Here is a 22,919-nt window from a genome sequence, read left to right as displayed (position 1 = left end):
ATCAGCACTATCCTCATGTTTTAACCAGTTCTCAAAAATCAGCAAGCAGAAAGCCCCTACGATGTATGTATTAGTCAGGATCCGTTCAGGCCCAAAGACAGGATACAACTCAAATTAGTTTATGAACCAAAGGCTTTGCAGTGTATTTATTCAATGTTTACATATATAGGTAATGAAATCACCTTAATTTCTTATTTGGGCTCAAAAAAAAAAATCCCCAAAACACCCCAAAATCTAAAACTGCATTGAGTGAATTCAACGATAAACCCTCAGTTTGTATACTCTTCATCTTCTTGTCCTTTGAAACTATTTGAGAGATCCTGCACCAGAAACATGAATTTCAAAACCTTCCCAGGTTGTTATACCCCAAGTTTCTTCCCCATCTGTCTTCCCCATTACAGCCATCTCATCCAGTTCTCATCTCCATCACTCCATGTCCCTCCCACCAGAGCAATGCGCTGCAACACACCTTTAAAACTGTCTTGGTTTGTCGCTGTCCATTCACTAAGTCAACAAGCCTTTACCAAACCCGTCACAGGGCAGGCGCTGCGTCTGGCCCTGGGGATGCGCGGGATCGATAAAACTGTCCTTTTGCCCTCAAGAAATCCATCAGATAACAAGGGCAGAGGCGTGTAAACCAGCCGCTGCAGTGCTTTACACTGAGCACTGGAACAGAAGCTAGACGCGTGCTCAGATCTGCGCTACGAAGGCAGTTCCGACAACGCGGAAGGCCGGAGCACGGAGCCCGGCCGGGAGCTCACTGTAGGGATCCGAGCTCTGAAGGCAGAGCTGTGGAGACAGAGAAGGGCGGGGAAAGGGAGAACCAAGCTTCTCGCTCTGATGACTGGGCGATGCCTGTGTTGGTCAATGAGGACACCAAACTCGAAAGTAGGAGAAACTTTTCAGAGACAAATATGGACTTGGGCTGAGAGGGAAGTAGCTGTGCACATCCCTTCCTTGGATTCGTGAGTCATTGGCACCAGTTACCCAAAAATGGTTTTTGTTTGTGCCTGGAGTGGAAAGTAGGAAAAGGAGAGAATACGGAGGTGACAGATCTACGGTCAAATCATTGTTTCGTGCCAAGGCCCCGATTTCTCTCCCCATGAAGAATCTGACAGTCATTTGTCACCAAAAGGGCTCTGTCTTGTTCTGCCCTTTACTTGTTCTTGGGAGCTGGCTCTGGGTGCCTGATGAAGAAGACCCACAGGCTACGGGATGCTCGCTCAGAGACCTAGCTTTTAGATCACAGCCTGCAGGTTCAGGACTGCTACAGAATTTATAAACGGCTACTGTATCTGCAAGTGTCGGCTAAGTGGTATCTTTAGGAAGGCTAATTTAAAGATCTGTTTCAGGAATTGGCCAAGCATTGCAAGCTCAAGACCCTTCCCTTAAGCATGCTCTCATATTACTGGACACAATGAAAACATCAGTATTTTATAGGAAATATGTTTATTATTGATCACGGAAATCCAAAAATACTCATTTTTTTCTCAGGGTTGGTCCATCATACCCTTTCTCTTTAGAGATATTAAATACATCAAAATCATGAGCAATCTGGTTTAACATTACAGAGAAACTTCTGTATGGTAAGCAAGACAGGAATTTCTAAAAAGAAACGAGGTCTTCAGCACTTGCCAGCACAACAAAGGGAGCATTTCCAGGGAGAAGATGAAGGAACCCATGGATCAAATCTAGCAGAGCACATGCTGGCACACGCGATCAGGAAACTGCATAATCCACCCTCGCTGTGAGTCTGCGCTGGGACGGCCTGTGAAAGGGGCTCAGAGGCATGACTGCTCCCGCCTGGAGCCGGGGACCTTTGGGCACGGGACCCATGTTACCCGGGTGCTCAAAGCCAGCCGTTTTGTTCAACTTCTTGTCCACATGACCATGACCAGAGGTCTCCAGGCGAAGACCGGCAGGAAGTGTTTAGCTTTGACCTCTGAGCAGATGTAACACCAGCTCCTCGTCCTCGGCCAACGACAGGCCCGTGGCCACAGGCTCTAAGGTCTCCCGCTTGCTCTTCTTTCTGTTCTGACCCGTGGGTCCCACGTCTTCCACTTCACGGTTGTTCCTCTTCCTCATCCCCTGCTTCTTCTTGGTATCACTGGTGGGAACAAATCCAATGATTTACTTTGTAAACAATTAAATCCATTATTATGAAACCAAACACTTAAAACAGGGCAAAACGACCACTAAGAGACAGTTGACAAAGTGATGTGATATCCGAGGGGGAAAGAGACTAACAACATCAGGAAATCAGGGTCCTGTAAGCAACCACCTTCCCACTAACGGATGGGAGGAGCGGGCCTGACACACACCAGGCAGGGTGCTTGTACTTTGCGTGCAGGGTACTTGTACACCCCGTCTGTCTCATCCAATCTTCACAGTAATTCTAGGAAGCTCTGGTATGGTATCCACAATTTGAGGACACCAGCTGGCTCACAGTCTGGCTCCAGACTGGCTCCTCCCTGGGCCACATCAAACCATCTCTGCTTAAAGTCAGGTTAGCCTTTAGGGAGCTGCCTGTTTATGAGGATACCAGGCGCCGATTCTAATATCTGTCGCATTAAGTTGTGATACACAGATTGCGAGTAAAACAGAACCTGAAATGTTAAACTACAAATTACTTAAGACATCAAGTAAATGTGGCCCATTTAAGTCTCTACCTAAGACTCACACATGGCCTTAAGAAAACATAAATATTACTGCAGTACTCTGCACACACTTGAGGCACAGACCATAAAAATAAAGCTAATTTCTGAAGGTAGAGAAAAATCAACTTGATACATTAAAACTGGGAGACAAAGTAAAACGTCTTCAACACATTCTGAGATACGACCATCATGTTCAAAGAAGGCCCTATTGTTGGATAAGAGTTGACAACAAAATAAAAAAATCCATCTATTAGCAATGACAGTGGCAACCATTTATTAAGGGCTTACTAAGGGGCTGGAATGTGCCACATGCTTTACACAGATTCCCTTTATCTTCATGAGAATCCTTGGTGTGGGGAGCCCTGGCCTCATTCTACGATGAAGTTAAGAAAGGTTAAACGACTGGGCCCAGACTGCATACCCAGATCTATCTGACTCTAAATTCAGCCCCAAAGCCAGGCTATTGAAAGCTTTGAGTTGACGCGCCTATATCAACATTTAGATGGCAGTCATGGGAAGAACTGGCTGTGGAGAGAGCACTGGTCAGACCCTGGCCGATGAACCAACATGTCTAAGCCTCAGACTCTTTATCTGTAAAGATGTGGATTACACAATTTACTCAGCAAAACTGCTGTAAGAATTAAATGAAATTATGTAAGTGCAGGAACATAACAGCGCTTCATACACAGTAGTTTCCTTTCTGCCTGTACACTACTCCCTTTCGAGTAAATTCATATACTGAGGTTATATAACAAAGAGCAAAAAAAAAATCATCACAGGAATATTATAATATGTTCCACACATAGAAATTATTCCAAACGAGAATAAATGCTCAAGTTCCAATGGACTTTACTATTCCTTGAGAAGACAGCCTGGATATCCAAGTGAATGTGCCTAATCGGCAGATCCAGTTACGACCAGCTTGAAGCGAAACTGTAAATAATTTCCCCACTCCCCTCCCAGAAACGCCCAGTGCCCTGACTCAGCAGCCACTCTCAGCTCTGGAGGACAGGCAAACTAGACAGCGCCAGGAAGTTATTTTAAGCCACAGATGACTGCAATTTAAAAGGGTGCCTACAGAGACAAACTCGGAAGAGGTTCCTCTGATGGAAATTCAGTCAGCAAAGAAAGTTATTCTTACTGGAAAGGGACCTTAAAAAAAAAAAAAAAGCATTGAGTCCTAATCTGCTTGAGATGGCCAGTCTGGTGCCAATTCCACTGGCTTAGAGTGCCATGATTTATCGGGAACAAATTACTACTGACTTCTGCCCTGCTTATACTTCAAGTGCATCTCAGAGAAGTGGCCTCATTGGCGGGCTTTACTAACGCGCCCTTTGTTAACATGCGGCTGTGCGCTATGTTCCCTGCGGGAAACGGCCGGCTCGGGGAACAGAGGAAAGGCAGGAAATGTATGTAGACGGAAAATACTCTCACAATTAGCAGCTTGTGGACTAGTTCAGAATTCAGAAAGGTATTTTACACTACCCTCCATGGCGAATAAGTGGTGATTGGTATAATTAATTAATTATTAAACAATAATTTAGATATTCTCCAGGTGATTTACCCAAAAGGGGGGATAATGTTATGAATCTAGCAAACACGCTGTTTCCCCAAAAGGGAATAATGTAATGAATCTGGAAAACACTTAGTCAAAATATGGTCACAACATGATATCTTCAGAAAAGGCCTTTTCTAAATGGTGCGGCACTGATGTCAGCAACGTGGCTGAATGAGGCAGCCTTGTGGATGTCCCTCCCAACAGCAGCAGCGTGGCCTCTGTCCACGGGCAAGAGTGCCGCTGTGGGAGCTGTGAGACCCAGCTCTGCACACCAGGAGGCCCTAGACAAGCACCCCACCCCTGAAACCATGTGTCCCGTAAGAGGCATACAGACCTCAGTCCTGGCTGTGAACCCTGCACTGACCCACAAACCACCCCCAGTCCATCTTGGCCGTGGAACAGCACTGTCTTAGACAACCACCCACAGACCAGCGAGCCTTCATGGACGTCCAGGCCTCCAGGGGAGAAGTTCCAGCACACCAATAGAGGGAGAAAAAACATGGGTTTGGACACATCTGGAGAGGGTATATGGAACAGTTTGCTTTTATTCACATCACCCCTCCTCCAAGGCGGCACAGCTCAGGGCCAAGAAAGAGCTTCCTAGCCTGGGATGCCCAGCTTCCCCAGCTGTACGAAACGTTCCCAAAGAGGCCGTTTCTCTCTCACCCTATCCAGAGTACTAAATCATGAGCTCCATGATGGTGGTGGTGGGTAGGAAGAGGCTGGGTGCGAGGGAGATAGGGTTCTCAGAGGGAATTAAAAGGACAGGAATCCTGCTGACTACATCATGAACTCCATCAAGAAAACACTTTGTTTAAAAAGGCTGCATGTATGTTTGCACAGAATACGATCTGGAAGATTTTTTTCAAATATTCTTTTTGCTGGTATGTGTATCTTCTGGTTTTTCTGTAACAAGCTTGTATTACTCTTTGCAATAAAAATCAACAAATTTGAAGGGAAAAGTAGTTCTGGGCAAAGAAAAATTACATTTATTCTTTATAATTTCACATAGCTCAAAGCACAGAGACTAGGTGTGCTAAAATAAGGTTCAATCTGGGTCCTGAATACATGGAAAAATGGGAAAAAGTAAGTTTTTTTTTTTTTTTTTTTTTTTTGGTCACAATAGACGGGTCATCGATTATTTTCAGCATTTCAAAACACCTGCCAACTGTGTGCCCCAGACTAAGTTCTAGTATTTCTCTGCTTTTGGCTGGAATTATATTAACTGAACTTTGTAAATATTTGACACTTCAGAAGCTTGGGTGAAGTGGAAATTATGCTTTTGTTAATAATAAATGTGAAACATTAACTTTTTTATAAAACAAAAATCCTTCAAAACATAGGGACCAATGGAGTTGAAAGCAAAAGTTCTCTGTGATGATGGAAATGTTGGAAGTCGTGGTTCTAGACTTGAGAACTGGGTCCACCGACCACACAGAGAAATTTGTGGGCGTTCCCAATAGTTTTACTTTTCAGCTTTACAAACTGGGCTTCTAAGGAAGCCGTTCAATAATGGTTTCCATGCCAGCTATCCAGCACGAAAAAAAGAAGTTAAAAACCAGTTTTCTTAAATCTAGGTTCTTATTGAAATATCATATTTTAAACCTTAACGTCTCCCATGTGAGAGCCCTCCCATTCTCACCAACCCTAATATGCTTAAAGGCGGAGTCTTTGTAAAGCACACTTTGACTCTGGTAATTCTTCATCAACATTGCAAGCGACTGCCTTCTCTTATTACTCAGTATAATCTTTGCGGACTCTCATGATTGGGCGTAGGCCTGCGTCTGCACCCTATTTAGCATTACTCCCTCTTTAATGTACTCCCTGTTCCCCTGGACTACATTTTATTCCCTGAACATGCTCTAAGTTCTCAACTTCTTTTGTCTCCATTGGGAATTCCCTTTTCTGTCTTACAACTATCTAAACCCTCCCTAGCCTTCAAAACCCAGTTTAAATGTCCCCTCCTCCTCAGATTCCACCTTATACAATTCCACTTTATGCCTTTTTCACTGTACTCATTCTGAATGATATTACAGTAATTTTGTACAGAGCTCTTCCTGTGTCTACTAAATTGTTAGGTTTTTGAATTCTGGGGCTGTTTGTTGTCTTCTTTATCTCTGAAGACAACCTGAATAAAGGAGTCATTCAACAAACATCCAACCATCTGAATGGCAGAAATCATGTTCCTCCAAGTCCTGAGAAGCATCACTACTGCAATAAAGAAGGCATGTTTCAACACTTCGCTTCTAACTCAAGCTCTGACAGAGTCACAGAGGAGAGCTTCATGTATGGGAGCACCCTGACAGCACTGGGTCCGGGCTGTGGGTACACAGGCTCCTGTCTGCTGTCCAGTCCTGTTTTTATTAGCAAAAAGTTCCTGGTGTTCTCAATTTTGGCTTTGCATATGTTTTTCAAAATTACATAAACGATATAAATTCTCAAAAATCTTTATATCTATATTCCTTAAGTATTTGCACTCTGGTATTCAAATATGTTGTGCCAGAGACTTTTCCCCTTAGCATACATTTTCATTTACAAGGCCACGGCCACAGCCCTAATGAAGATTAATTACTGCAGTACATTCCATAAAGTCTGCCCGGCTTCCTTCTGATGGTGAAGGCTACGGCATATAGAAATGGAACTAAAAATGTATCATATCCTTAACGTCTCCTTTCTCGCTGCTCGGTACTAGAAAACAGACTTGTAAAAACAATTTAGTCAAGGGGGGAGGGTAGAGCTCAAGTGGTAGGGCTCATGCTTAGCACGCACGAGGTCCTGGGTTCAATCCCCAGTACCTCCTCTAAATAAATAAATAAATAGGCAAGCAAGCAAACCTAATTACCTCCTCCTCCCCGTGAAAAAAATCCAATTTACTCAAAGAAAAGATTGATTGGCTCAGAGTTCATTACAAACATAACTGCGAGAGTGGAATTCTAATAATCAGAAAAGGCTGGGGGTCATGAGAAGGCAACAAAAGGCAGAGGATTGCAGCCACACTGCTGATTCATGCACACGTTTCCTTCTAAACACACACACACACACACACACACACACACACACACACCATTTGAGATGAGCAAAACATTTGAGCTCCCCCAACCTCTATTTTTTTTTTGGTTTAAAAACCCACTTGAACCTGCCTCCTTAGTGCAGTAGGCAGCGCGTCAGTCTCAAAAAAACCCACTTGAGAATCTGATGAAAATTCATGACCCTTTTCCCAGATAAACACATGGGAGTGTCTGGATGGCAAGCATACTCGAACCATGATTTTGCATACAAGTTCAAAATGTTTGAGATTCCTCTAAAGTCCATGTATTGAGTCCAGGTTAAGAACCTCTGCTCTGAAGCAAGTTAGAAGACAAACATAATGATTTCTCTTCTCCCAGATTAAAAAGAAATATTTTTTAATATACACATTGGGTTTATACTGTGTATTTTTCTCAATGCTAATCTGTATATAAAACATTTTGTGCTCTCCAAAGCACATTAACTTTTCTCAAAGTACTTTTACTGGTTAGTTTTTAAGATTCAAGAACATCACCTACCCAACCATGTCCTCAATATTCTAGCTATCTGGCAAAATTAAGTTGTACACTTTAGTCTTACTCTTCACTAGTCCTTCAAATGATTTCAAAAGAGAGAAAATCCAATCTTCAACAAAGTCATCTGTTATTACTTGTAATAGCAAAAACAGAAGGAAACAAACACCAAACTATAAGAACCAAAAACCTAAGCATGGGTACAACCTAATATTCTAAAAGGGGAATGGTAATGTATTCTACATGAAGCAATGTGAAATGAAAAAAAAGGATGGTGTCATTCTCAAGGATGGTCCTAAGAAAGTGTCATTCTCCTTCAGACTATACTACAGAGCTACAGTAATCAAAACAGCATGGTATTGGCACAAAAACAGACAAATGGATCATTGGAACAGAACAGAGTCCAGAAATAAACCCACACAACTACAGCCAGTTAATCTTTGACAAAACAGGCAAGAATATACAGTGGAGAAAAGACAATCTCTTTGGCAAGTGGTGTTGGGAAAACTGGACAGCCAATGTAAATCAATGAAATTAGAACACTCTCTCACACCACACACAGAAATAAACTCAAAATGGCTTATTAAAGATTTATAAGACAAGACACTATAAACCTCTTAGAAGAAAACATAGGGAAAACATTATCTGACATAAATCTGAGCAATGTTCTCCAAGGGCAGTCCACCAAGGCAATAGAAATACAGGCAAAAAAAAAAAAAAAAAATGAAACTTAATTAAACGTATAAGTTTGTGCACAGCAAAGAAAACTATAAACTAAACAAAAAGACAACCTACAGAATGGGAGAAAATATTTACAAATGATGTGACTGACAAGGGCTTAACTTCCAGAATATACAAACAGCTCATACAACTCAATAACAAAAAAACAATCAACCCAATCAAAAATGGGCAGAAGACCTAAACAAACATTTCTTCAATGAAAGACGTACAAATGGCCAATAGGCATATAAAAAAAATGCTCAAAATTGCTCATTGTCAGAGAAATGCAAATCAAACTACAATGAGATATCACCTCACACCAGTCAGAATGGCCATCATCAAAAAGCCTAAAAACAATAAATGCTGGAGAGGGTGTGGAGAAAAGGGAACCCCTCAAACCGCTAGTGGGAATGTACTTTGTTGCAGCCACTGTGGAAAACAGCACAGAGATTCCCTAAAAAACTAAAAATAGACTTACCATATAATCTAGCAGTCCCACTCCTGGGCATAATTCTGGAGGAAAACTAAAAGAGACACATGCACCCAAAGTTCAAAGCAGCCCTATTTACAATAGACAAGACATGGAAGCAACCTAAATGAGATGACTGGATAAAGAAGTTGTGGTATATATATATAGGATGGAATACAACTTGACCATAAAAAAGAATAGAATAGTATCATTTGCAGCAACATGGATGGACCTGGAGATTGTCAAAGTGAAGTAACTCAAACAGAGAAAAAAAAATGCCATATGACATCACTTATACGTGGAATCAAAAAAAAAAAAAAAAAAGACACAAATGAACTTATCTACAAAACAGAAACAGACTCACAGACATAGAAAACAAGCTTATAGTTACCAGGGGAAAGGGAAAGGGTACAGAGATAAATTAGGGGTTTGGGATTTATAGATACTAATTACTGTATATAAAATAGATAAACAACAAGGTCCTACTGTACAGCACAGGGAACTGTATTCAGTATCTTGTAACAGCCTACAATGAAAAAGAATGTGAAAAGGAATATATATATACATATTATATATATCTGAATCACAATGCTGTACACCAGAAATTAACACAACATTGTAAACTGACTATACTTCAATTAAAAAAAAAAGTCTTATTTAACAGTCTTTTTAAATTTTTTTTTTAATTTTGGGGAAAGGGGAAGGTAATTAACGTTATTTATTTATTTATTTATTTTATTTAATGGAGGTACAGGGGATTGAACCCAGGACCTTGTGCATGCTAAGCACACACTTTACCACTGAGCTATACCCTCTCCCCTCTCAACAGTCTTTTCAGTCAAAACAAAGAGCCACAATCAGGGCAGCAGCCAAGAGAACCCTACTAAGTGGTTCATTACCCTTGATAAATGGTTCATCTTGGCCTCATGGCCTCCCAAGCCATTCACCAATCTTAGAGATCCTAGCACATCGCAAACATGACAAATTCACCGCTGTCATTGAGTGACAGGTATTCAATGCGTGGCTAAATGACAGACGAGCAGAAACCTGCAAGGTCAAGCTGGGAGCTTCCTAAACCCCAAATTTCTCAAAATATGTCCTCCCCATCCTAAACTCTCACCCCAGAAAATAATGCCTTTCTTCCTCAATGGGTGGCAACCTTTCCTGTAAGAGTCCCAAGACAAATAATACTGCCTTTCCCCAACCCGCTGCCTTGGAAGCTTCTCCATTCATGCTAAGTATCACACAGGATCTCCATCCTCCCTCCCTCCCTCCCTCCCTCTCTCCCTCCCTTTATTCTTCCCTCTCTTTCTTCCTCCACAAATAAGAAGAGATGATCAAGAGTTTCTCTTGAGCTGCTAGGCATGTTGGAATCAGGGATAAATCTCTTGAAGTTAAAGAGAGTACAAGGAAAGATGGCAGGCACACAATAAAGTCAGTGTGTCATTAAGCTGAGCCAACTTCCTTCCACACCTCCCACCCATAGCTAGATCCACAGTGGGTCAAGCAAGTAAAAGCTGCAGCCAACACTATTTTTCTTTTATCAATCACCTGGACTCTGAGTAAGAAAAATCTCTTTTAAAAAATCATCCCCTCTATTAAGTACCAATAATTCCACCAATTTATATAAAATACATAATACGCCACACCCAGCCACAACCAAAACTAGTTAAGAAAGGAAAATGCTTTCTGGGAATTCCCCCCCCCCCACACCCCAAATTCACCTTTGATTTCATACACATTTCTTCAAGTGAAAGTCTTCCACATATTACAGAGCTGACTGTAACGTCTCGGAAGAAGAGTGGCTGATGAACAAAGTTTACTGAAGAGATGTCATGGACCAACACTAGGAGAAACCACATAGACTGAAGTGGCTCATGTCCTTCAGGTAAGAGAGAACTTTCAGAGACAGGCAAGTTCACTCAAAAACAGAAAATTCATATAAAGCAGATTTCTAAAAGGAAACAAAACAAAACCCCTAAGGATATGGAGAAACAGACAAAAATCCTCGATCAGCCTTTTGATTCAGAGCCGTGGCAGACTGTGCAAAACAACAGCTAAGGGCGTTAGATGCGAAACGGTTTACTCGGTACGGGAAACAGTATTGCATCTAAATTATGCCAACAGTCTTGGTGCAAATTATAGATGTAATTGGTCTTATGTCACCTAGAGTAATCTACCAAACAGACCACCATAAATCAATTCTTTATAAAGAATTCTTTATAAAGTCTCTGGCCTTAGCCAGAGACTGTGGTCTGTGGAGAAGAGATTTATATAAGGCAGTAACAGCCTAACCATAGCCTTTTTCTCTTTCCCTTTTTTATTTGAAAAAGGTTAAGATTATAAATATTAAAAACTTAATCTGACTGGATAATGAATATCTGGAACATCCAGCTGCTTCTTATTCATCGTTTTCAATACTTTGCAAATTTTCACATCATTAGCAATTCACATGAAGATGGCCATAAACCAAACATGATGAATGTTACTAGATATACAAAAATTAATCTTACAGTACACGTTCGGAGCCCGATCCCTCTCAGCTTGTGAGGCTGTGGAACGCTGTTATTGAAAGAACAGCTTAACTTGTCTCACTTCAAAGGCCACACTCTTTAGAAGGGCAACTGCCCTGCTCCCTGCACACTTAAGACTTACACTGACTTCAGGTTTAGCTTAGACATCACTCCCTTGAGGAAGCTCTTTCTGGTTTGTCAAGCCCAAGTCAGGCCCGTCCCTTCTGTGCTCAGCTACCCCCGTCCCTACGGCTTCCCCAGTGCACAAATCGAGGTACTTAACCATCACATTGTTTTGTCACTGCTTGCTTAGCCGTCGGTAACCTCCAGAGAACTAAAAGCCCTGTGAAAGCAGGAAAGGCTTTTTGTTTTTCTTTTTGCTTACTGTTTTATCCTCTGCACCTGCACTAATTACGCCTAACACAAGACAGGGCCTAAAAAAATTCTTAGTTGGAAGAATGGATGACAGAAAGCCAGAGACTACAGATCAAGTGGATATTTTAAACTGTTAAATAGGTAGAATGTGGTTTAAGTAATGCAGAGCTCTTTCTCCAGTTCTTGGCACCACACACAGAAGCTTGTCAAAATATTTTTATCATGAAAGCAGTACAACTACGTTATAGGGACTATTTGGGAGATAAAGAAATGAAAAATCACTTATGAGCACAAAAGATAATTGCATGCAATATTTGAGGCCTTCTGTCCTCAGAAGGTATAAAAGTCTGTATCAAAACTCATGAGAGACAAGAACACAGGATTGGGTGTAGTTCCCAGCAGACCAATGAATTCTATGATGTCACAAAGTCCACTGCAACGAAGAGCTAGATTTCCTACCAAACTGTCCTGTCTCTATTTTAATAACAATAACAACAACAGCTAATCCTAACATCTTATATTAATTCTACCTAAGCTAAGCCCTCAGTTCCAAAGGAGGAATCAGAAATGAAAGCCACAAAGTGAAACACAGCCTGGACCAATCTGTAAGGTGGATGAAGATGAGAAAAGAAAGCGGAGAGCATCAAAGCAAGCCCTCCCTTCCACACCTGCTCTCAAAACCAGCGCACAAAAGCCCAGAGCCCCCGGCAGGGTCTGCACATCCGCTGCCAACCGGCCAGCTCGCATCCTGCCGCACGATGTGCAGGTTACTCGCTCCCCCTACTTCTCAGCTCTGTTTCTGAGGATAAACGGAGCTGTTCACGGCAGCATTCTTAAAGCTCCTCAATAGAACTCAAGGTCGTCTAATTTTCATTGTCCCTGGCGCCATAGTATAAGCAAGAACTCTCTTTCTGCCATGCTAGCTTACAGGAGCTGAAGCTTGTATGTCAGAATCTCTTTGGAAACTCAGTGTTCAAGATGCCAATCCTGATCACTCTATGGAGGGCAAGGGATGACTTAAACGCCACTGCGGCTATGCGCGAGCTGAGGAGGAGGACAGAGGGACACACTCCTTAAAACCCTATCCTATCTCCCTGAGGAGGAATTACTGGCCCCAAATCCAGTCATTCTCCACTAAATCTGGCTCTCCTTTGCCTATTTCCTACTAAGTGTCTTTCTATGTAGAAAGACAAAAGCGTTACTCATGGTGAATGTCTAGGATGTCACCAAAGTGAAGGAAAAGAAACACCCAAAGGAAACTTCAAAGAAACTAGCTCATACTAGTTATTTTGGGACAAGTAGCCACTTTCTATTTGGTATATCCAGTCTCATATAAACTCATATCTGAAAACACTATGTCAATACCCAGGGAATAACCTACAGAGAGAGAGAGAGGATGACCAAAGGCTGGAACACTAGCTGTTCCTGTAATTGTTGAGCAGAAGCTACAAACAGTGCAGCAAATAAAACCTGTGAACACGCCAGGAGGATCCTCTAAAGCTGCCATCACAAAATCTTAGCATTTACTCATGTTCATGAGAGGCAAAGAAAAAAAGATGTAGCAAAGCAGGAACAATACAGGATAAACAGCACTAGCAGTATTTACCTGTGAATACCGTAAATACGGATATACTTGTGAATACCGTAAATACGAATTTACTGGTGAATACATTTTCTCATCCAAAGCAAAGTGGTTTTAGTTTATATATATCTTTATTCACTGCCATTGAGGTAATTTCAAGAGAGAAGGAAAAATTAGAGCATACATAGAAATCTCACGTGTAACTTACCCTAAACCCTGCCTTCTGGTCCAAGAATGGACGATACCAAGAACTAGGTTTTTATCCTGTGTACCAATCCCAAGTGATTGATGGAGCCTGTCTGAGAAGGACTGCCAGGGCTAAAACGGAAAGGAATGCAAACAAGCCCACGCTGGATGAGGCGTGGGGAGATCACACACTAGTAACACACACCGCCATCCTGGGTTGAGTCCAGCAGTTCTCAACCATGAGACATATTGCTCCCCGAGGGATATCCGGCAATGTCTGAATATACTTCTGGTTATCCCAACTGGGGAGGTGCTGGTGGTAGAAGATGATGCTAAGCAGTCTACAACCACCCCAACGGCACCCCCCCCCCACCAAAACAAAGAACCACCTGGGCCAGAATGTCAATAACACTGAGGCTGGGAAACCATAGTCCAGTCAAGTCCATCCTATGGAGAGTCCATGCATCAGGGCTTCAGGGCTAAATGACATTAAATTTGTTTTGAGGTAGTTTTCCTGAGTCACCTCTCCCAATGTCAGAGTCATTCTGTATAACTTGATTGGACTGTTAGAACCAAGGGATCAATTTGATTCAGGTCGATCACACTGATCTGACCCTAGCTTATACTGTGATCACAGACAAATTAGGACAAGTCTGTTAATTCTTTTCAATCTCTGCTAATGCGGAGTTACTAATTGTGCCCGAAATTAAAACTATTTTAATTTTCATGTCATGCTTAAATATTTTCCCTCTGAACCCTTGTCTTTGAGTTAAGGTGCTTCGGCATCTCTCAAGGTACTCCCACCTTCTTGTCCATCATCATTACACTGTCTGAGCTGGGATCCTTCCAGTACTCCTACCATCTATGCTGTCACCTCTTGTGTCATTTAAGCTATTAGGACCAATTACATAGCTGCTTATCATTAGGATTCTCTCCTTTACTCTGTAAATCTCCTTCATCCACCCATTAATCAATCCAGATATTTCAGTGCCTTTCTCTATGCCTATGACATTAATGTTGGGGAGATGAGTAGAGAGTAGAGCTGAAAGTGTTGGTACAGACGATCTAGCTACAAAGCATTTACAGGCTAATTAAGAGGATGAAACATGTGAAGCTATTAGAGAACAAGTCCTATTAGCTAGGTGGTAGCAGGGAAATGTCACTGTGAGGGTGAGAAATGCCAGAAGAATGAAACAAAATGTCTGCTGAACACAGATTAAGGATGACCCAGAAACTATCATAAAAAATGTTAGGGAAAAAATCCTTACAAATCAGATACAGAAGGATTGTTGACATCTTGCCAGTGACTTCAAAGGCTGGCTCTATGTTTTAAAGGTATGTTAGACAGATGTGAAAAATATGGTCAAATAAACTGTAAGAACCAATTAGAACTCCCTCCAGAGAATAAAATTACACAGAAAGAAATACTTGGAAGTTAACGATATAAAGTCGTATGTGTTAAGTTCAATCCCACAAACCACTCTGAAGGAGCAACACTTACGTAAGAATAAAAAGGGCGGCAAACCTAACCACACTGATGGTCCGTCAAGGTCTGGACGTGTGCAACTGAGAAACTTTCTGAAGCAGAGTCTGCACATTTACTCTTGTAGTAGGAATATGCCCTGGACCTAAATTATTTAACCCTCCTGGCATACGTTTAGATATTTTCCTAAATCCTAATAAGTTCTTTTCACCTGTGGTGCTTCTTGCGGTAGTAAAGTTAACATGTTCAGTATCTAGTCTGCTAAACTAGAAAGCTACCATGTCCATTGCCTAGCTGTCCAATAGCAAATGTCTCAAGTTTCTGGTAACATGTGGGAAAACTACATTTTGGAGAAATCATTTTCACTATTATAAAATAATTCTCTGTTCAAATGATTAAAATGAAGAATAACTCAAATGATCTCCCTACAGCATTTTCTCCGAAGGGGATAACCTTTTTGAGAACTTTTCATAACGTTCTTAGTTAAAACCAGATTATAGCTCTCTGGGGCCTATTTTTTCAACTCCACACTCTGGACTAGTACTTTGGAGGTTCCAACAGGCCTCCTCTTCCCTTCAACCATATTAACCTCATCTGTCATTAGGACCTCCCTCCTCCCTTCTAAATAGGTTCATTGATTTAGAATGTCCATGCAGTTCAATATCCTCAACTTTTAAATCAATAGAATCTCAATATAACCTAACACACAGTAATCTGAAAACACATGCTGAGCACGTCTTACTATTATTCAATTCATCACTTTCATTTGTTTTTGACATGCCAGCAAAGAAGTCCACATTACAAACAAACAGATTCCAATTTGAGAGAATTTGTCAAGGGCTATTTGTGTATGAGTTTTCCATTATTTTGTGTGTTTGTTACTTAATTTTATATCAAAGAATGTGAAAGTGTAACTGCCTTTCTAAAAATTTCAGAGATAATTTTTAACAACACTGTATCAATAGTGGTCTTTGACAGTGTAGCAAAATAAAATCTTATCTCTTTTTGTACTAAAATATACCCTAGTGCATCCAATACTTAATATTTAATACTTACAATACTCAGAAAGAAAGACAAGAAAAAAGAACAGAGCAAGAAAACACCCCTCATATCACCATTATATCTGTTAACAGGAATTACAGAACCTTAAAACAATGACAAGAGCATAAGACGTTTGTCTCCACGCATCTTTGAATTTATTAAAAGGAGAAGACCCATTTACTTAATGCTACCAATGGTGAAAACATACCTAGTTTTATTTTCCAGATCTTCACTGTCTGACTCCTCAGAGCTCCTGTACTTATCTGGATCTGGCAGTGTGCTGGGATCAAATCCATTATCGTCATCATCATCACTCCAATCCAGAAAGGCTTCTTCTTCATCTTTGACCTAAGAAAACACAAGGAAAATTATGGTTTAAGAAAACAGCTGATGAATAATCAGGTTCTTATTCAGACCCCAATAAATACCCCTAACTGAGATCCTCAAATTAGAAGTCTTCTATTCTGGTGAAAGCCTCTATTAACTTTTAGAACCGTAATTATTTGCACTGAGAAAGAAAACCCATGTCATTTCAAAAATTGAACAAAATATAGTTTAGACAGTAAGTCACTATTGAGTTCCTTAAAGATAATATGGGAAAAAACTGTCAGTTTTATTACTTCCATGTAACTCAACTATCAAAGAAATAAAGTATAAAATAAGGTTGCTACAATGCTCTTATCCACTATGCAAGTTTCAAAAGTACCAAAAATACTAGGTAAAAAAATAAAAGACCAGAAAAGAGTACAGAAACGTTTGTCTGCACATTTCTAGGCCACAATAAGTCTTAAAATCTGTACAAGCTCATTAATAGTGAGAGGCATCCTAAATTCAAATTAAGTACAAGTCCAGAAAATAGGACGAACACCAAGATGTAGAAAAAGCAGTAACACACTGAGGAAGTTGGGAATCATCCAGTTTCATGCAAGTAGGTAGGTAGGCAGGTGGGCTCTCTTGCTTTTGTTTTGCGATGGTTTATTTTTGTCAAAGAATAAAGTAATGCAATGTTAAAATAAATTTACTACACATTTATACAATGAACATCCCTTATAATAAATTTATCCCTGGCAGATTGGTCTTGTCACCTAGTAGGTAAGAAATACAAACAGGCATTGTTACGTGCATTCAACAAATTATAAGCAGGACTAAAAACAGACAAACAAAAGTTCTGGATGAATTTCTCTTAGTTATCATTTTTATAATCCTTCTTCACACCATGTGAGACTAACTTCAATGCTTCTTTGATTTCGAATGGTTAATGCTCTTTCCCAGAAACTAAATAACAACCCAGAACAGCATAGCAATTGCCTGTGCAGGCCTCTGTGAAGACCCCTAAGACTTTTTAAAAGCTCTCCCTTGATAACCTCTAAACATAACAAAAGGAGGAAGAAGTAAAGAAAATAAGGATTAGTCACCACAGCAAAGGTCCTCTGTTGCTTTCGTGATAAAGTTCCCTGTTAAAAATAAAAGGTCTGGAAACAAATATCAGAAGAGAAAAAGAAAAGGCTGCCATTAGACACAGTAAGAGGCACACTCAACAGCCTACTGTATGGTCCACTTGAAAATAACCAAGGATATCAACAAAAATTGAATGTCATCATATACTCAAGAACACTAATCTCCTGGGCTACAAGGTATTTCCAATTTTCCAGTCTGATGCTCTCAAAGTAATCTGCTATCTAAAGGTGGAGGAGACAGAGCCGACTCAAAATAATTCTCAAGTTTTTTTCAGTCTCAGGGCATCTCTACATTTAAAAAGTACGAAAGACTTCAAAGAGCTTCTGTTGACGTGGATTATATCTATTGACATTTACTGTATTAAAAGTTAACTAAAAAACTAAAAAAAAAAAAAAAGTTAAAACTAAGAATTAAAAAACCTCATAAGCTTAAAAGTAATAATAAACTCTATATTATTACATATTAATATATACTAATATAAATAGTATTTTTTATGAAAACAGCTATAACTTCCAAAACAAAAGAACTTAGTTTTACATTTTGCAAATCTCCTTCATGTCTGGCTTAGAAGAAGAAGACATCTGGATTCTCACATCTGCTTCTGCATTCAGTATGTTGTTTTAGTTGAAATACATGAAAAAAACTTAGTCTCTCAGAGGTAGGTAATTGGGGAAGGGAGAAGGAATTTAACAGCCTTTTTAGGTAATAGCAGTTACTCTTCTTTGATACGACAATAAACCTTGATGTGTGGCAGTTTGTTTAAAAGTAGTTGCAATATATAATCTGAAGCCACATGAATACACTTTCTGTACTCTGTTACATTAGAATTCATTGGTCTACGTGGCACTTTGAAAGGCCCCTTTACCAGTGAATGACTTCGTAACATAGTACATTGGTCATCTGGAAAATACTGGTTCACTAAATTATGCACATCTTCCTTATGTGGACTTTCAAATGTTGACACACTTCATTGCACAATATTTTTTAAAAATCATATTTCTTAATATCGCTATCAATATTATAAAAAATATCTTTCAAAGTAATTGGGAAGCTATTGGTGGATACAAATTTTCCAAAGTCGATTATTGGAAAGTATCGATGAATACAAGTTTTCCAAAATTCTAATTTATTTCTTAAAAGCCTGAATTGTATCATCAGCAACAAATAATTTCAGTCTTTTCCTTGAAGTGTAAGCAACAAGTGTGATTTTCCTCTGGCTGTTTTCAGAATTTTCTCTTTATCTTATAGGGGCTCTGCAGGCTTCTTGGATCTGTCAATGTTTTTCAGTAAATCTGGGGAGATAGGACCACTCTTTCTTCAAATATTTTTATGCCTCTTTTTCACTGCTCCTTCCATGATTACAGCATGTGCACTGGACTACTTCACAGTTCTCAGAGGTTTTGTTCATTTGTCTTCAATCTTTTTCTTTCTGTTCCTTGCACAGGGTCATTTCTACTGGGTCCTCAGGGATGCTGTTCCTCTCTTCTGACATTTCCAAACTGTTTTTTAGCCCACCTAGCAAACTTCAAGCTCTAAGACCAGGTTTGTTCGGGATTTTTTTTTTTTTTTTTTTTTTTTGTCTAAATACAGTTTCCATTGCTTTGTGAAGACTACCTATCTGTTTAGTCATACCTATACTTTCCTTTAATTCTTCAAACATACTTTCCTTTAATTCTTTTAAAATATTTAAAATAGCTGCTTTGAAATCTTTGCTAAATTCAAGTCTAGGCTAACTAAGAGTTTCTACTGACTGCCTTTTTCTTGGTCATGGATCATATTTTCCTGCTTAACTGCATGTTTAATATTTTTATAGAAAACTAGACACTAGATAATATATTACAGAAACGATGAATTCTGTCAGGTTTTTCTGAGGATTACTGGATTTCTGTTCTAACAGGCAGTTACCTTGCCTAGATTCAAACTGTAAACTCTCTCTCATGGTACTCAGCTACTTATATGTCATTTCTGTTTTGTTCTTATGGCTTCCAAATGCTGTTTGTTAGTCTGGTTTCCTATGGGTCTTACCTCAGCCTGTGAAATGTGACACTGAAAAGATTTAGGAAGAGTTGGGCTCACCAACTCTGTAATTTGCTTGCTTCTTGGAGGTTTCCCCTAATTTCTAGTTGCTCTGTTGACTCTGAGATCTGTGGTCTGACACATCAAGCAGAATGCTTCAATTAATTGTATTTTAACACCTAAAACCATTTAATATGCTCCTTTAACATTTACTATAAAACAAGTAGACTTCACAAAATATCTACAGTATAGTAAGAAATAAACTAGAAAGTGAAAGTTGGTATAAATACCTCAACTCAGTATTCCACTGTACATGTTTATCTATTTGAAGGAAAATACTAATTCAAAATAATTAAAATTTACTTTTAAATGGATAAAGTATTGTTTGGATGTGTGTTACCATGACTCTCTTGTAACTGACAACATTCAGGTCTTGCTATTTCCTGACCAATAAGATGACTGCACTGTTGCTGCCATGCCGCATTGTCTGTGCTACATTACACTCCTCAGTTCACGACAATGCCAGACAAATATGAGTTGGCAATCACTCCTTTCAGAAACACAATTTCATACTGATCTTTTTGTTTGTTTGTTTCATCCTTTGAATGGTTAGAAGTATAAAACTATAAAAATGTATGATATCTCTATTAAAAAGCATAATGTGCCTATATTAATAACTTCATTAAAAAATAAATTAAACTGCTATCATCTACAACAAGCACCAAGCATTAATAAAAGTCATTATGTAAACAGGGTATTGACATAATGAAAATATTATGGAGAAAAGCAGTGTTTATCTTCCTGGCAAGGTCTAGTTTAGCAGTATGCTCTTTCTAGTTCTAAAAGGTGGCAAAGAAAATGGACATTCTAGCTGCGCTGTTTCTATCCTTGAGATTTCATGAACCATTTAAAAGCTAATTTATAACTATGGCACAATCCTCACTTTTGTCTCTCTCTGGACTCATTTTCATGAGAGACAGCACAAATACTATGCTATAACTATCACCTCCCAACTGACTGTAACATTCCATGATGTATCTAGAACATACATATCGATGGCTGGAAACTCATTGAGGTAAATAAAGGGGCACCACTGAAGTATTTCAGCAGGAGACTAAGTTTATACCTTACAGATGCTCTACCTTAGCGGCAATGGGAAGGGTGGTTGGAAGGTTTAAGATCTGAAGGTAGAATATCAGTTTAAAAACTACAGTAATAATCCAAGTAAGACAAGGGATTCAACGAAGGAAGTGGCAGTGGGGAGGGAGGTGGGGAACAGGTATGAGAGATGCTAAGGAGGGAGAACCAACCAGACACTGCAGACCACATGGATACATATTACATTTCAGACAATCATTATGCTCATAAGCATAGCTGTACATGTTAAATATGGTCTAAGAAAGTTTAGTAAATATTATGAAGACACCTTACAAAAATGCCTTCACTCAACAAGTTTTTATTAAGAAGATACGCAACAGACACACTACTAGGATCTGCAGGTGTAGCAGTGAGTAAGACAAAGCCCCTTCCCTGATGATACAATAAACTGTTCCAGGACAGTTACTCACAGAAGCACTAAAACAAAAGGCATGTTTTCTATTTCTGGGGGGCAGCCAATCAAGAGTGAATTGACTCCACAAGCCCTGCGAAATACTTAGCATCTGGTAGAATGCAGGCTTCACCTTACAGATCCTGGCTGTCAACGTGCCTTTCTCTTCAGGTATTTCCAGGATGGAAGCTGCAACCACTCCTCCCTTGCCGACTAATTACTTTCCCATCTCTCTCCACCCTCCCGGCTCAAAAAACAAAACAAGATGACCAATCATAACACCCACACTCCTCTCTCACGGCCCTGAGAAATAAACAAAAAGTAGTTCACACACACAAAGAGATCAGGGGCACCTCTATGAACTGGCTGCTCCTGAAATACAGTTTCAGAGCCACTGAGAAAAAATATTTCACCTAAAATAGGAATGACTTTTCCTAAAACACTTATTTGGAAGTCTCAACTATAAGTAGGGCAGACGAAAATATCCAATAAAAAATGTCCCCCAACTAGCTTTTATTTTGCTTTCAGTTTTGATGGTGAGAAGAAATGCAGATGAGAAGTGGCGTTCTTCTACAACAAACCTATAAAGTGCTCTGACATACACTACTTTCCTTCATCTTCGAACTTTGTGACGTAGGAAGATAAAGGATTATTGTTCCCATTTTCAAAATTAAGTAGCTGTGATTCACATGATTAAACACCTTAACCAAGGTCACACAAACCTGGATATACGCTACGTCTTCTCCCACATCACCCTGAATCTCAGCTTTCACCACTAAAGCTTTGAATTTGCTGCCTGTACAATTACGTCTTCCGAATCAAGCGTATTTTACAAAGCTTCATAAAACATGTGGGGGTGCTTTCTAGGTCGCATTGTACGTGTCCATCTGCAGTTTCACTACCCTTGTCTCCAAAGCCTCTCTTCCCTGCTACGTGGAACACTGCGCCAGCTTCCTAGTGAGTCTCCCTGTAACCATTCTTCTGATCGTTCCAATTCTCCGTGTCATCATTAGATTGTTTTCTTTTAAATAAGTTTCAAATCTGATCATGTCTATCACCTGCTCACAACCCTTCAAGCCACACTTTCTTTGAGGTCCTAGAACAAGTCAAGCCCCTTCCCACCTTTAGATGCCAGCTTCAAAATGTAGTTGCTAAGCAACCTGCACTTTTATTTGGCTGACAACAAATCAGAGATTCTCACAACCTCCTCTTCAGGTTTAATTCCTAGAACGACTCACAGAACTCAGAAGAGTGCTTTACTTCTGGTTACAAGTTTATTATAAAGGATACAACTCAGGAATAGCCAAATGGAAGATACACATAGGACAAGGTATGTGGTGGGGATAGGGCACAGAGCTTCATGTCTTCTCTAAGTGGACCACCTTCCCAGCACACCAACATGTTCATCAACCTGGAAGTTCTCAGAATCTTGTTGTTCAAGGTCTTGTAACTCAATTTCCAGACCCAACTTCCTCCCCGGAAGGGTGGTGGGGCTAAAAAGCATGTGCCTGGTCTTTCTGGTGACCAGTCACCCACTCTGAAGCTTTCTAAAGATCCCACCCTGTCACCTCATTAGCATAAATTCAAGCGGGTTGGACCAGGGCTCATTATGAATAATGAAAGACACTCGATACATCACTCAGGAACTTCCAAAGGTTTTAGGTCTTCATTGTTAGGAACCAAGGATAAAGTCCAAGTGCATAGTTCTATTATAGCAAGCCTGGTTAACTTCAGGTAATCAGGTCTCAGATTTAACATTTCTGAACATCACTT

The 22,919-nt window shown here is 40.0% G+C and overlaps 1 protein-coding gene across 1 annotated transcript in view; it reads right to left on the bottom strand.

The window, feature by feature from the left end:
* Positions 1 to 1,432: 1,432 nt before the first annotated feature.
* DDX10 (DEAD-box helicase 10) overlaps positions 1,433 to 22,919 on the bottom strand; it is a 214,111-nt gene continuing 192,624 nt past the window's right edge. Inside the window, exons 17-18 of the mRNA XM_010988966.3 lie at positions 16,332 to 16,471; positions 1,433 to 2,107 (exon numbers count right to left, since the gene is read on the bottom strand). Coding sequence (XP_010987268.2) covers positions 1,930 to 2,107; positions 16,332 to 16,471 — 318 coding nt within the window. The 3' untranslated portion in view covers positions 1,433 to 1,929. The remainder of the gene's footprint in view (positions 2,108 to 16,331; positions 16,472 to 22,919) is intronic.

This window comes from Camelus dromedarius, chromosome 34 (assembly GCF_036321535.1).
Source record: "Camelus dromedarius isolate mCamDro1 chromosome 34, mCamDro1.pat, whole genome shotgun sequence".
NCBI classification, from domain to species: domain Eukaryota; kingdom Metazoa; phylum Chordata; class Mammalia; order Artiodactyla; family Camelidae; genus Camelus; species Camelus dromedarius.
The sequence above is the reverse complement of the archived record's forward strand: the minus strand, read 5'-3'. Positions and strand labels throughout refer to the sequence as shown.